At 45.3% G+C, this 13,891-nt stretch overlaps 1 protein-coding gene across 1 annotated transcript in view; it reads right to left on the bottom strand.

Moving 5' to 3' along the window:
- The window catches only part of RGS9 (regulator of G protein signaling 9), a 707,657-nt gene that overhangs the window by 176,313 nt on the left and 517,453 nt on the right, over window positions 1–13,891 (bottom strand). The window contains exons 14-15 of the mRNA XM_069199876.1: window positions 13,542–13,629; window positions 3,916–4,054 (exon numbers count right to left, since the gene is read on the bottom strand). Of these exons, the coding sequence (XP_069055977.1) occupies window positions 3,916–4,054; window positions 13,542–13,629 (227 nt within the window). The remainder of the gene's footprint in view (window positions 1–3,915; window positions 4,055–13,541; window positions 13,630–13,891) is intronic.

Raw genomic sequence — 13,891 nt, 5'->3', positions numbered from 1 at the left:
CCTAAACCGAGATTTACAAAGATTTGTTGTAGGAAAGTAGCCTCTTTCTAGCGTGGTTATCCCCACTTTTGGCTGTTTGTCAGTGTGTTTGACTGTGTTCACTGGGATCCTGCTAACCAGGGACCCAGTGATTGTGCTCACTCCTCTAAATTTGGTTGACGGTAACTTTTTAGCCCCACAATTGGCATACTGGTGCCCCCATGTAAGTCCCTAGTATATGGTACCTAGGTACCCAGGGCATTGGGGTTCCAGGGGATCCCTATGGGCCACAGCAGTTATTCTGCCATCCAAAGGGAGCCCATTCAAAGGGTTCTGCGTGCCTGCCATTGTAGTCTGCATGAACCGGGTGCACGCACCAGGATTCACTACAGGTCACTGCACCAGGTCACTGTACGTCACAGCCCAAAGGGCAGGGTTCAGGTACCTATGTGTGAGGGTACCCCTGCACTAGCAGAAGTGCCCCCATGAACTCCAACCCCATTTTACTGGACTTCGTGAGTGCGGGGACGCCATTTTATGTGTACTGGACATAGGTCACTACCTATGTCCAGATACATAATGGTAACTCCAAAACTGGGCATGTTTCGCATCAAACATGTTAGAATCATACCCCAATACTGTTGTAAGTATTGGAAGTATGATTCCATGCACTCTGGGGTCTTCTTAGAGGACCACCAGCGATGTTACCACCAGTCTTACAGGATTTTCCGGGCAGCCCAGCTGCTGCCACCCCTCACACAGGTTTCTACCCTCCTGCTGCATGATCTGATCAGGCCCAGGAAGGCAGAAAAGAGGATTTCCTTTGGGAGAGGGAGGTAACACCCTCTCCCTTTGGAAATTGGTGTGACTAGTTTGGGAAGGGTAGCCTCCCTAAGCCACTGGAGCGCATTTGGTACCCTCCATGCATAAACCAGTCCACACCGGTTCAATGACCCTCAGTCCCTGCTCTGGTTTGACACTGGACAATGGAAAAGGGAGTGACCACTCTCCTGTCCATCACCACCCCAGGGGTGGTGCCCAGAACTCCTCCAGGGGGCCCCTGGGTTCTGCCATCTTGATTCCAAGGTTGGTAGGGAACTCTGGGAGCACCTGAGTGGCCATACCAGGCAGGTGACGTCAGAGGCACCCTCTGATAGGTAGTTATCTGGTTAGGTGACCAAGCCCCCTCTTTGGGCTACATAGGGTTTTCCTCTGGGGTGGGTCCTCAGATTCGGATTGCAGGTCTCCAGTAGGGCTCCTCTGCAATCTCTGCTTTGACTTCTGGCTTCCAGAACTGCGACTGGACCCTCTAGAAACCTACAAGCTGCAGATCTATGAGGAAGACTCTTCTGCAACATTGTATCCAGAATTCCTGCCAGCTTTGCAATGTTTTCCCGGCCATGCATCCTCAGAAGACTGTAACTCTTTAGCCTGCACAGGAAGTAGAAGGAATATCTCTTGGGGTGAAGGCATCACTCCCCTGCATCCGCAGATACCTGGCTGAAACAACGACCGGCTGATTGGATCTCCCCTCATCCTGAGTGGCATGGGTCCTGCATCACGGGTAGTGGTCCAGAGGGGTTCCCTTGGTCCTTTCTACCAACTATCGCACTTTGCTGGTGGTAAGTCCTCTCCACTCCACGCAAGACAGTAACCCCATGTACGGTGTCCTTTCCAGCTGCCAAGGCCTGTTTGCTTCACCTCCAAGGGCAACTTCAGGCAACGTGTGGCTCCGGCCCCCAGCACTCCCTCATGCAACTCCTGGGCGTCTGTGTGGTCTTCCGGCGACGTGGGAGCAACTTCTGTGGTGCTGCATGGGCTGCTTCAGGAACTTCTGTGTCCCTGTCCTGTGGGACACCTATTGGTGCTGCCTCTGCTCCTATGAGCCTTCTGCAACGCAGAGGGTCCCCTGTGACTCCCCCTTCTGGGTAGAGTCTCCTTGACCTTGCCGGTCTCCTACAGCACCTCTTTTCCTCCAACTGCGAATATGCCTTTGCAAAGGCTTGTTGGGGAAAGTCCTTCACCGACACCCATCTGCAATCCAGCTTCTAGCGTGGGACACCTTTTGCACTCACTAGGAACTCTTCTCCAGCTTCTGGGCAGCAGTGCTGACCTGTCTTCCTTCTTCGTCAACCAACTCCAAAAGGTACCTATGGGTGGGTAGTAGTTCCTACTCCCCTGGACTCCACGCACACTTCTGGACTTGGTCCGCTCTCTACACAGGTCTCTTTCTTCAGTAATCCATTGCTGGTTTCTTGCAGGCTGTTCTGGGTGTCTTCTTTTTCTTCTTTTCAACCTTTGGGGTGGTTTTGGCGAAATCCAGTGTTTTACTCCTGCATTCCTGGTTGCTGGGGGGTACTGCATTACTTGCCTGTGTGGTTTCCTAGTACTCCTAGCTCTCCTCTAAACGATTTACTGAACTAGTTGGGGGCCCTGGGATCGCATTCCACTTTCTTATTATATGGATTGGGCTCCCCCTAGAGTCACTATTGCTTATTGCTATTTTACACTGTTTTCTAACCTTTTTATGCCTCTTACTGTTCATTAGTGTATATGGTTTATATATAGTGTATTTACTTACCTCCTATTGGCTGGTTGCCTCTCTAGTATTTTCTGATACTGTGTGCCAAAAATAAAGTCCCTTTATTTTTGTACAACCAAGTGTTTCTTTCTTGTGTGTAAGCACCGTGTGACTGCAGTGGTATTGCATGAGCTTTGCATGTCTCCCAGATAAGCCTTGGCTGCTCATCCACAGCTACCTCTAGAGAGCCTGGCTTATAGACACTGCCTACACTTCACTAAGAGGGGATACCTGGTATGAGGTATAAGTACCATAGGTACCCACCCAGCCAGCTTCCTACATTTGTATACCTGGGTTTGCATCAAAATGGCTCACCTACGCAACAGAGCATGACGAGAAGAAATCCCTTTATTTCTCTTGTCACTTCCTCTTTCTATGTATGCATTCTGCAGCACACATCGAAAGAGGAATACGCAACTTCAGATTGTTTTTGTGCAGGAAGGTTTTCTTTCCTCCACAAAAACCATACTGCCCACAACGCAGGCACCCTTGCACCAGCTGGAAGAGTGCCTGTGTTGGCACTATGCAGCACACAGTGCACCAGCACAATGAGAGAGCAGAAATGCTCCAGATCTGTGTAAATATGGCATATTTCTGGAAACCTGCCAACCTCCAAGAAGATCTCACATTGTGAGGGGACAGGACCATGTGGGGGCAGTGCCTGGGGAGTGGGCAGAACCTTAAGCCCATTGACACTGCTGCCATGAAAGTACTATGGAGGTGGCATGGCCATTGAGGGGGTCAGGGTTTTGTGCCAGTCAATGTCCGTGATCTACTCTAAAGCCTCCCCCCAAAAAAACAGAAAGATGCATCAAAGGATGCAGCTGATGTCCCAGGGAGTTTGCAAAACCCAGATGGACATCTGCTGTTTTCAGACTCCAGACAAGGTGTGTTGGGAACACTCTCCACTGGGGTTTCCAACTAACATTGTCTTACACCGTGTGATATCAGCTCCTCATCGGGTGGATATTGCTGGGTCTGGTGGCTTTATGGACTAATGTGTCCACTGTAGGGGCCTGTGTTTGACCTCATGGTCACAGGTTCAAATCCCGGGGGGGGGGGGTCCGCTCAGCCTTTTATCAGAAATTCTGAGGTCGATAAAATGAGTACCATTGAGTTGGGTAACAATAAACTTCTGTTATTCAGCGCCAAGAGGCCTACGGGTGAACGTGCACTTTACAAATACATGTGTTATGTTATTGTGTGAAAAACTGTGGCATTGTGTGAGTTGGCAAGTTTCCTACCGATCTCTCCCGTTCATGCAACAGAGTGCAACTAGCTCCTTTGCGGCACCACACTTTGCATGAAATAATAATAAATGTGCTCCTTGGTCTTTTAGTAAGTGTACCACAGACCTTCTTCATCAGCATATAGATGTGCGTCTGAGCGGCGTCAAGGACGTAGCGGTGTGGGTGCTTTAGGCCCTTCACTGTGATGTCCATGGTTTTGCCATCAATGTTGATCCAGCGCCTTGCCCCAGGAGCCAGGAAGAGTCTGAAATGAGAGAAACAGTAACTTGATTCAGCAAAAACCACATCAGCCATCAAGTTTTTGCTGTGAATGACCCCATATCCTGCCAAATAATGCTCCCCCTCTGCAAGAGGCGCGTTATAGTGGTTCTGTGCGACACTGTAATAACTGCCTTTGGGAAATTTGCCCACCTAGATACTGTGCAAACGGCTTATGGAAAAATGTATTTGAGAGGATGTGGCTCATTACTGTAAATTGAAATTGTACAACAATTAGTTTTTAAAGACATCTTTACCAAAGGAAGAGTTCGCATTTGCTCAGGTCTTTAAAGGAAAAGCTTTAAATACAGGTTTGATTGAAGCAGAACAGCTCATACAGGGCAGTGTGGCCCAAATTCCTTGCCAAGGAAGGAACTTAGTTCAGTTTCACTTTGTCTCACAAAATCTATCTACCTCGCAAACCGACATTACTACAAGGTAACACAATGCCTTTCGGATAAACACTGATAGGTAAAGTGTTAAACAAAACTGTCAGTGATGAGGTTGTTTCCATAAAGATATGTTTCTGAGTGAAAGTTATAGTGGATGCTGTTCACCCACCGCTCGTGTGCTTACATCCAGCATCACTGGTTGAGGTATGTGAGGGTTTAGGAATCAAGGCCCGTATTTTTACTTTTTTAGCGCCGCATTTGCGCCGCTTTTTAACGCAAAAGCGGCGCAAATGTACAAAATACAATTGGATTTTGTAAGTTTGCGTCGCTTTTGCGTCAAAAAGCGGCGCAAATGCGGCGCTAAAAAAGTAAAAATACGGGCCCAAGTTTCTATAAATCAGAAACTGACAGTAGATTATGAAGCAGATAAAAGTGGTGAGGAGCAAAGAGAGAGAATGGTAGAAACTCGGTGATCCCCATTGTGCAGTTAAAGTCTTGTAATAGCCAGGAGAACGTTGGAAACGAAAGATGGTCTGATAATTCCGATCTCTTCTTTATATCGTTCTTATAACTGTCCCATGTTTGAAGTTATATTAATTTTGGTCTTTCTAACCAGGCTTTATTTTCTCTTTTTGTTTCTTTTATTCCTATTTTACCTCTTTCTTAATCTCCTTCCTTCTTTCTCCTTCTCCTTACAATCTACTATTTCTATTTCTCCTTTTCTCTCTTTATACTTAAAAATTCTCATTTATTCGGAATATTTGCATATTTTTATGGTGGTAGGTATTTTTTAGATTGTATGTTATTATAGGTTTCATAACAAAAGTCTTTACATTTATATGTATTACAACGGTATTTCGGATTACAACGGTTTAAACACAATAATCTGCATTTGAGAGCGTTTTGTCAATATATCCTTTTTATTCTAATCAAAACATCAAATTAAAAAAGGAGATTTTGATAACCCTAGAATGGGTAGCAAAATCGTCGCGTGACAGGGGATAGGTGATCTTTGCTTCCAATGCTGTATGTGAGCACATGTACATTGGGAAATGCATCTGAGAGTGCCTACTGTTTGTTGTTTAATGTCTATCAAATGAGAGCGTAACTGGCTCTGTGAATGTGCCAATAAAGATAACACATTGTGTGTAACATAAGGCTGCCCTTGGCATACACATTTTTGATGACTCCCAAAATTCCCAGGGATGTGATTGGCAATCTATGATTTTCGTAAATTTCCAGACGGACTATACACAGTGTAATGTTCACTAATACACTCAGAAAATATGTGCTCCTGTGAAGAAACTCCTTGCCCTATTCCTATTTGAAATATTTGTATACCATTTTGTCTCGCTCCCCAAAAAGACACTTACCTCTCCCTTCTGTAGTAGTACTTTTCTCTACGTTTCCAAATTGAGAAATTAGCTTGGATGCACACTTATTCTCGCCCTTTCCTTACCCTCAACCCTGATATAATCCGTGAAGTAATGCTGCCCTGCATAGGGTGGCTTTTCCCATGCATATGTGGATTTCAGCAGGAAAATCATGACTCTTTTTTTAAATCAGGGTTTCTGTTTTACCTGCAGATTATTTGGTCAACCTGCTCACAGGTCAGACATCTCTCTTTGCTTCAGTGCGAGCTTGACCTTGCCTTGACCTTTTGACTCGTGCTGGTGCCTGCCTCCTGCCGTTTTTGTGGGCGAGCACAAAGTGCTCCTCCATTCTGTAATCTCTCTTTGGGCTTGAAACCATGCCCATGCCACGTCAGCCACTTACATTGGTTCGTGGGCTTGCCTTTTAAAATTCGCTTGCTTTCATTTGTGAAAGGCATGCATACGTCATGCCTTTTTCGGTGTTTAGCCCACCTACACAGCACCGGTAAAGAACCAAAAACATACGATGCTCAAAGTTTTCAGCCTGCAGTCCGGACTACTTTATCTATTTATTTTCCACACAGCGCGATCGCGCTGAATTTTACATAATGTGATCGCGCTGCGTTTTTTATTTGCTTTACAACGCTAGTAGCTCTAATTCGGACAAATGCGAGGCCCTTTGCACTGAAAATGCTTGTTCTTGATAGCTGCTCGTTCTGCTCCCGACTTGGTAATTGCTCTGTCTTATTTGTGCATTCTATTCTATCTTCCCCGTCTGTGTTTGACTGCTCCTTTTACCATAGTTTGTGATACTTAACTGCCCCTTTTTGCACCTTTTGCTCCTCTTACTGCTCCTTCTTGTATCTTGGTCTCTTCTGTTTTTGTCCCCCGACTTGCTCAAACCATCGCTTCTCTCCCCCTTGATCCTTTTTTGCTCCCCTAGCTGGACTTTCTCGCTCCCCTAGCCGGACATTCCTGTTCCTGCTGCACCCACCCACTGACCCCTCGTGTTCTTCCTGCTCTCCAAGGGCCCACTTAATGGAAGCTGCAACATGACCCCAATGAGTAGGTCCTGAGGCATCTCTCTTCTGCTTCACTGTGACCTTGACTTCATCTTGTTCTTCTGACTTGTGTTGATATCTGTCTCATGCTGGTTTTCTTGTTAGTTGCTTGCTCTGCCACCAACTCAGTTACTGAACTATCTTGTTTGTGCTGTCTCTTCTATCTGCCCTTCTCTGTTTAACTCACCAATTTTGCATCCTTTGTTCCTCTTAACTGGAACATTTTGAATATTTTGCTCCTCTTACTTCTCCACCTTCCATCTTGGTCTCTTTCATCAGTTTTTGCCCCCCAACTTTTTCCACCAATAGATTTTTCCCACTTTGTTGCTCCTTCCTGACTTTCCCGCTCTCCTTGCTGGACTTTCCCAAACTTGCTTAGCCCAACCACTGTCTCCCGTACTCCTCCCACCGTCCACAACTAATCTTGATGCAGGTTGCATTGTGGATGCCCCGCTGGCATGCTGAAGGTGAGCCAAAGACAAGCCCACCTGCACCTGTTCATATCTGGACTGAGCCCAGTGCCAGGAACCCTGGTCCAAATGCCTCCCGCAGCTACACTGTGGATGAACTCCACCTGCTCAACCCTGGACACCACTACAAATCCTGTTGCTGAGCCACACCTCAGACCATGATGGGCCCCTTTTCCTGCTTGCATTAGCACTTCAACTGCCTCCACACACCCGCTCCGATCGCACACGCAACGCATCCTTCACCAAGTCAGAACTCAAGATCTGCTCTCAGCACCACACACCCACTCAGCACAACAACGCTCACTTGCATTTATGCTCCTCAACAAACGTTCACTTGGCAAGCACTCCACCAGGATTTGGGACCTCATTGACTGAAACACACTGGACCTCCTCTTCCTCACTGAAACCTGGCTCAAACCCACATCTGCGCTGAACATCGCCTCTGCCATACCTACTGGATACAAAATCCTGCACTAGGACCAACCCCACAAACCAGGAGGAGGACTCACCATCATCAATAGAGATATTATCAAGTGTACCTCTTACTCTGACCCAGAAGCCACTTTTATGGAACACATGCACTTCAAGATTCAGACGGACAGTAAAACCACTATCTAAGGCACCCTCACCTACCTGCCCGCAGGATCTCCCACCCACTTCAGCAACCTCCTCACCGACCTCTCACCACCCCTAGCCAAGGACACCAAGAAGTTCATCCTCCTTGGCAATCTCAACTTTCATCTCAATGATCCCATAGACTCCATGGATTTGCTCAAAAGTCTACAGAACATTGTCTTCGCCTAGCTTATACAAGGCCCTGCCCACATTGCCGAACACACCCTGGCACCCATCTTCTCCTCTGGAGACCAGGTTAAAGTCAGCTGCATCACTCCACTCACATAGACAGACCACTCCATTGTCCACTTCCACATAATAGGACCACCAATCTCCCCTTCAGAGTCTAGCATTACCCTAAGCCGCTGCTGGAAGTTACAGAAACGGAATGGCCCAATGATCTCCAACTAAACTACCCAGTTCCCACCAGCGACCTCATCAATAAACAAACAATTTTAACAACTGGATAACCACCTGCATCAAGACCCTAATGCCCATTAAAAAAAATTAGCTGGTACTCTGGCTGACTTCAGAGAATCCAAGAGAGTTTGCAAACAACTCGAAAGGAAATTGAGAAGCACTTGAGGAAACACCAGAAGAAACACCTAAGAGGCCTCCCTTAACACTATCATCATCATTTAAAAGAGACCAAGAAAAAGGCCAACTACAACTACAAGAAACTTTTCACCATCGTCAAGGAATTCACAAATCCAACAGTCACAACCCAAACAATCAATCCTACACAAGAACTCTGCAACAACCTCTCTGACTTCTTCCACAAAAAAAGATCACCAAGATCCACAGCAACTTTAAACCCCAGCCACCGCTTATCAACCTTCCAAGCCTGCTAACCTCATCAACCAATGACTCCAACTGACAGCATGGAACCCTCTATCCAACGAGGAAACTGCAGAAATAATGAAAACTGTCCACTCAGGGGCTCCTACAGACCCCTGCCCCCACCATTCCTACAACCTAGAAAGAGACACAATCGGCAATGCACTCGCTTCAATGATCAACACCTCCCTCAAAACAGCCACCTTCTCATACAGCTGGAAGCACATCAAAGTCACCACCTTCCCCAAAAAACCCTTAGCAACTACCAACCCATCTTGCTGCTTCCCTTTCTAGCCAAAGTAATTGAGAAGAGCATCAACAGCAACTCTCTGATCACCTAGAATGCTGCAAACTCCTGGATTACTCGTGATCAGGATTCTGAAACAACCACAACACCAAAACAACCCTCATTGCTGCCAAAGTCAGCATACACACTATCCTTGACATTGGACAGACCACTGACCTCATCCTCCTCAAACTCTCTGCCACTTTCCACAATGTGTCCCAGCACACACTTGTCTCCAGACTACATACAGCAGGAATACAAAGACCAGCACTCACATGAATAGATTCCTTCCTCTCCAGAAGAACACATTGAGTCAGGCTCTCACCATTCACTTATGAACCTAGGGACCTCATTTGTGGAGTCCCACAGGGATCATCACTCAGCCCCACACTTTTCAACATGTACATGACTCCTATGGAAAACATAATCAGATCCCACGGAATCAACATAATTTCCTACGCCGATACACCCAGCTCATTTTTTGCCTCTGTGACGACACAGTCACCACCAAAACAATCTTCAAACAATCTATAATCAGCATGGTCAATTGGATAAAGGAAACTACTTCAAGCTCAATACCAACAAAACTGAAGTGCTAAGCTTGAGGAATAAGAGCTCACCTTGGGAGTCTATCTGGTGGCCTGCTGATTTTCAACCCACACCCACTGAACCAACCACGCTAGCAATATAGGCCTTATCCTGGACACCAACCTCACCATGAAGTCCCAGGTCAGTGCTGTCACCTTCTTATGCTATTGCATCCTCTGCATTTTACACAAAATCTTCCAGTGGCTCCAACTGGGTATCAGACGTACCATCAGCCAGGCACTAATCACAAGCAGATTGGACTATGGTAATGCACTCTACACCGGCATCCCAACCCTTCTCCTTCACAGACATCAAACCATCCATAACGCCACCACCAGACTCATCCTCACACGCCAAACCCACACCATACCACTCCTCAGAGAACTCCACTGGCCCTCATCCAGAAGTGTTGCCAGTTCAAACTTCTCACACATCCATTCAAGTCACTACAAAACATGGGACCCTCAAACCTCACTCACCGGCTTCACTTCCACCAATCAACCAAACAACTTTGCTCAGCATCACTCTCACTCGCACACACACCTTGCATTCACAGAAGCAGAATGGGAGGTCGATTATTCTGCTATCAAGCTGCCAAATCATGGAACAACCTCCCCCAAGTGCCTCCTTCTCACTTCTTGAACTTCACAAGAACCTTAATACTGGCTATTAAATTAGTTTTCTTAGACCTGGCTATTCAATTATTCTTTTTGCAGGACCATCAAGACTGACTATTCCGGCCCAGCCTCACCATTTACTTACTCTGCACCTTCACAGGTGACAAGCAGCGTTCAACAAATCCACCTTACATTACATTACATAGAAAACTTGAACCTGTATGATGAGTCTATGCTCTCTGAAGTGGTTTAAATGCCACCCTCTGTTACAACACAAAACACATCAAATCTACAAGAAAAAAAGTATTTATGGTTTATCCCATAAATACTTAAACTTGTTTGATATTGTACATCTGACATGCCTTTGGAGATTGAAAAAGAAATGTAGAAGGTTTAGTTTGACAACTGCACAGCTGCTCTGCAGCTCAAATGTACCTCTTTCTCATACTGCCAGAAGCTGTGCAGATTATAAAAGGAACGGTAATACAGGTAAGTGTGAAGTATTATGCAGCATTACAGGGGATCAAGAGCTAAGGACAGAAGAAATAGGATGGTCCTTAAGAAGGCTACATAGACCAAAGAATCAAAGCAGTGCAGAGATTGTGAGAGTGTTTCAATCCAGTAAAGACAATGGGCTTGAACAGGATGGAGTACAAGAAGGGAATGAGGGTGAGGGTAAATAGGTAGGATGATGGGCTGAGTGTAGATGGCAAGACAGGTTCAGCGATAGGGAGGCACAAGGCCATGAATACATTTGCAGATAATGGAGGATTTGAAATGATTGTCATGAGTGAAAGGGTCGTAAATGAAGCAAAACAAGAAAAACACATAAGTGGACAGTTGATCAGAGTCTGTGAATAAGGCAAATAAAGGGGATAAATATATACTGAACATGGGAAAGGAACCACTAAGGGGGACCAAAAACATGGCATGAGCAATTGAAAAGGAAAGTGTGAGGATGAGAATCTTAAAAGTATGAACGAGGAGTACTTTACAGCTCTTCCAGATATTGCACTGCTCATCGCAATAGAAGCGTGTGATTACAGACCAAGAGTGAAGGAACAAGGATAACACCTAGGTCACGAGTGACAAAAGAATGCGGGAAGACATAAGGGGAAAAGAAATCAATTAAGAGAAAGCATAAGCATGCGATGAGGACACAAGAAAGAACATGATTTCAGTTTCACACAGACTGAGGTATTGTGAATAAAAAGAAACCCAAAAGTGGATTGTGGATAGCAACTCAAAGATAGTGATATGAGGTTTAGAATCGAAAGATGAGAAGGTGATGCAGATCCGAGAGTCATTGCACAGAAATGGAAATCAAGAAAGAAGAAGGAGAAAATGGAGGATGGAGTACCCTCTCCATGAAATTGAAGGGTCACCAGCCTCATTTTGACTTGGGCTGGCCTTCAGTATATCGATAGCCAAGACACTGTGGCTCTGTTGCAGACATACACTTCCAACAGCCAAACACAGTAATGGCCACTAGAGGTTTTGCCATTTTGTCCACCTGCTCTATTTTGAGTGGGTGGACAAATGGCAAGTTTTCACTGTCCATCTAAGGGGCAGTGAAAATTGATAAATATCCCCCCTCCACTTAAGGATTTTGTTTTTGAAAATAAAAAAGTAGAAAGTTTGACTCATGACTGCGTCATGTTGCCATCTGTCAACCTTCCAATACGTTTACAGAAACCACTGTGAGGTTGGATCCAGAAAATGCAGGAGATGTCAGCTGGGCTGGAGGACACCTCTACATTTGGTGAGGGAGTACCTTCGTAATCCATTCACCAAAGACTAAATCTGGCCCCAAGTCTCATGACTGTGGGTGTTTTTCACTGAAGACACTTCAGTACGTTCAAAAGGTTCAGGGTTTTGCTAGGAAAACTTCAGTGGAACTCTTGGTGGCCTCTGGGTATAGAAGGTCTGCATTCTTTATTTTACATTCTTTAGGCCTTGTTTATCTCTTGTTCAGCACTGTTCTTTCTTCGGGGACTATTTGTGGGAAATTATCTCTTCTGTAATCTGCTCTCCATCTTTCCTGAAGATTTGTGCCGCTAATACCTATCTCCTCGCAGTTGAAAGGAAAGACTGGTCCCTGTGTCTTTAACAAACTCTCTTCAGAGTGTGCCCACTGACAGCACCATCATCCACCTCAAAGTTCACACAGACCTGTCTAGTAGCAACATGGGGTCATCAGACCCACTATTGCATGTAGATGTACATGCTTCTATTGGAACTCTTGCAGACAAATTGATAACTGGAGCCCCCTATTTTCTATCATATGTAAGGTAAGAGTGAATAAGGCTGTTGGCACTGCTATGTCATCAAACTTGTGTAGAGTGGCACAAGGCAGAGATACCTGTTTATGGAAGAAAACACCATTACATCCAGAGTGCAAGATCAGCTATAGGTTCACAGTGTATCAAGAAGGTAAACTGGATCGGTAATTTCTTGCCTCCAAAACCTAGTTCATTTCACGCTTTCCCCAAGCACATGTCTAGGTTAGAGGGTACTTCATAAAGAAAGAAAGAGAGAGAGAGGGAGAGAAAGGCTTCTATATTTGGAAGTCCTATATTTTGATTCACACAAGGAATTCACATGCCCAGCTTTGGCCAAATATCTCTTATAAAACAAATGTGACCCTGAATCATGAAACTCATAATCTCTGTGATCTCCCTGAACCATTAAGAAATGTGTATTTTCTCAGAAAGTGGCAACGGCATGCCCAGGCGTGGATCTCTTGCCCACTGTGCCACTGAAACCAAGCCTTACCGACTGATGAGCGCTAATCATTTGAGAAACCGGTCTTAGATTGCTTGTGTTTCAGTTCAGGGAGGGCCTAGCCTGGCAGTTTGGGCTTGACTGTTCCCATGAGGAGAAGGGTAAAGACTAATTTGCATATGTCTGGATCCAAACTGAAATGGCATGGTGAGCAAAAGAATGATGGGTTGGAATGCTACCACAAGCGGTTGCCAGTGATTAGACAAATGTCAAGCATTCCTCCCATCACCTCTTGTGCGTTCAAAGATCAAAATAATCAAATGATTTGCAGGTGAAAAATAGAAATATGCGTGCAGGTGCAGTTTACCATCACTTGCACAATGCAGCAAACCTGCACACACAGAGCACCAAAAAGCAAATTCATCTGGCAACAATGAGATGTCAGAAGCAGTTACCAGTGGCAAGACATAGTAAGGCATGGATGAAACACACAGTCTGCGTGAGACTCACTTATAAATGTCTTCTGCTTTCTCCCTGACCTTTGACTGGTCGCCATATTTGAGATCTTCACATGCTTCCCAGAAGCCCATGTTCTCACCTAATTAAGAAATACAGAGCAAAGTCATATGGGTATTTCCCAGCAAAGTATATTAACACCAATACAGAAGAAGCAAAAAAAAATCCTTATCCGCATTAGTGCTATTCTACTTTAAACATTATTATTAATTTTGCGATGCACATGAGATTACCTGCAACATTTAAAGTCTAGGGTGTCATTTTGAAATTGTGATGCATTGATTATTCTTGATTGACACTTGTGCCACCAACTCAATACGTGCCATGCTGAGTAGTTTTGACCA

The sequence above is a fragment of the Pleurodeles waltl genome, chromosome 7, assembly GCF_031143425.1.
Source record: "Pleurodeles waltl isolate 20211129_DDA chromosome 7, aPleWal1.hap1.20221129, whole genome shotgun sequence".
Lineage (NCBI taxonomy): Eukaryota > Metazoa > Chordata > Amphibia > Caudata > Salamandridae > Pleurodeles > Pleurodeles waltl.
This window is presented reverse-complemented; position numbering and strand designations above follow the sequence as displayed.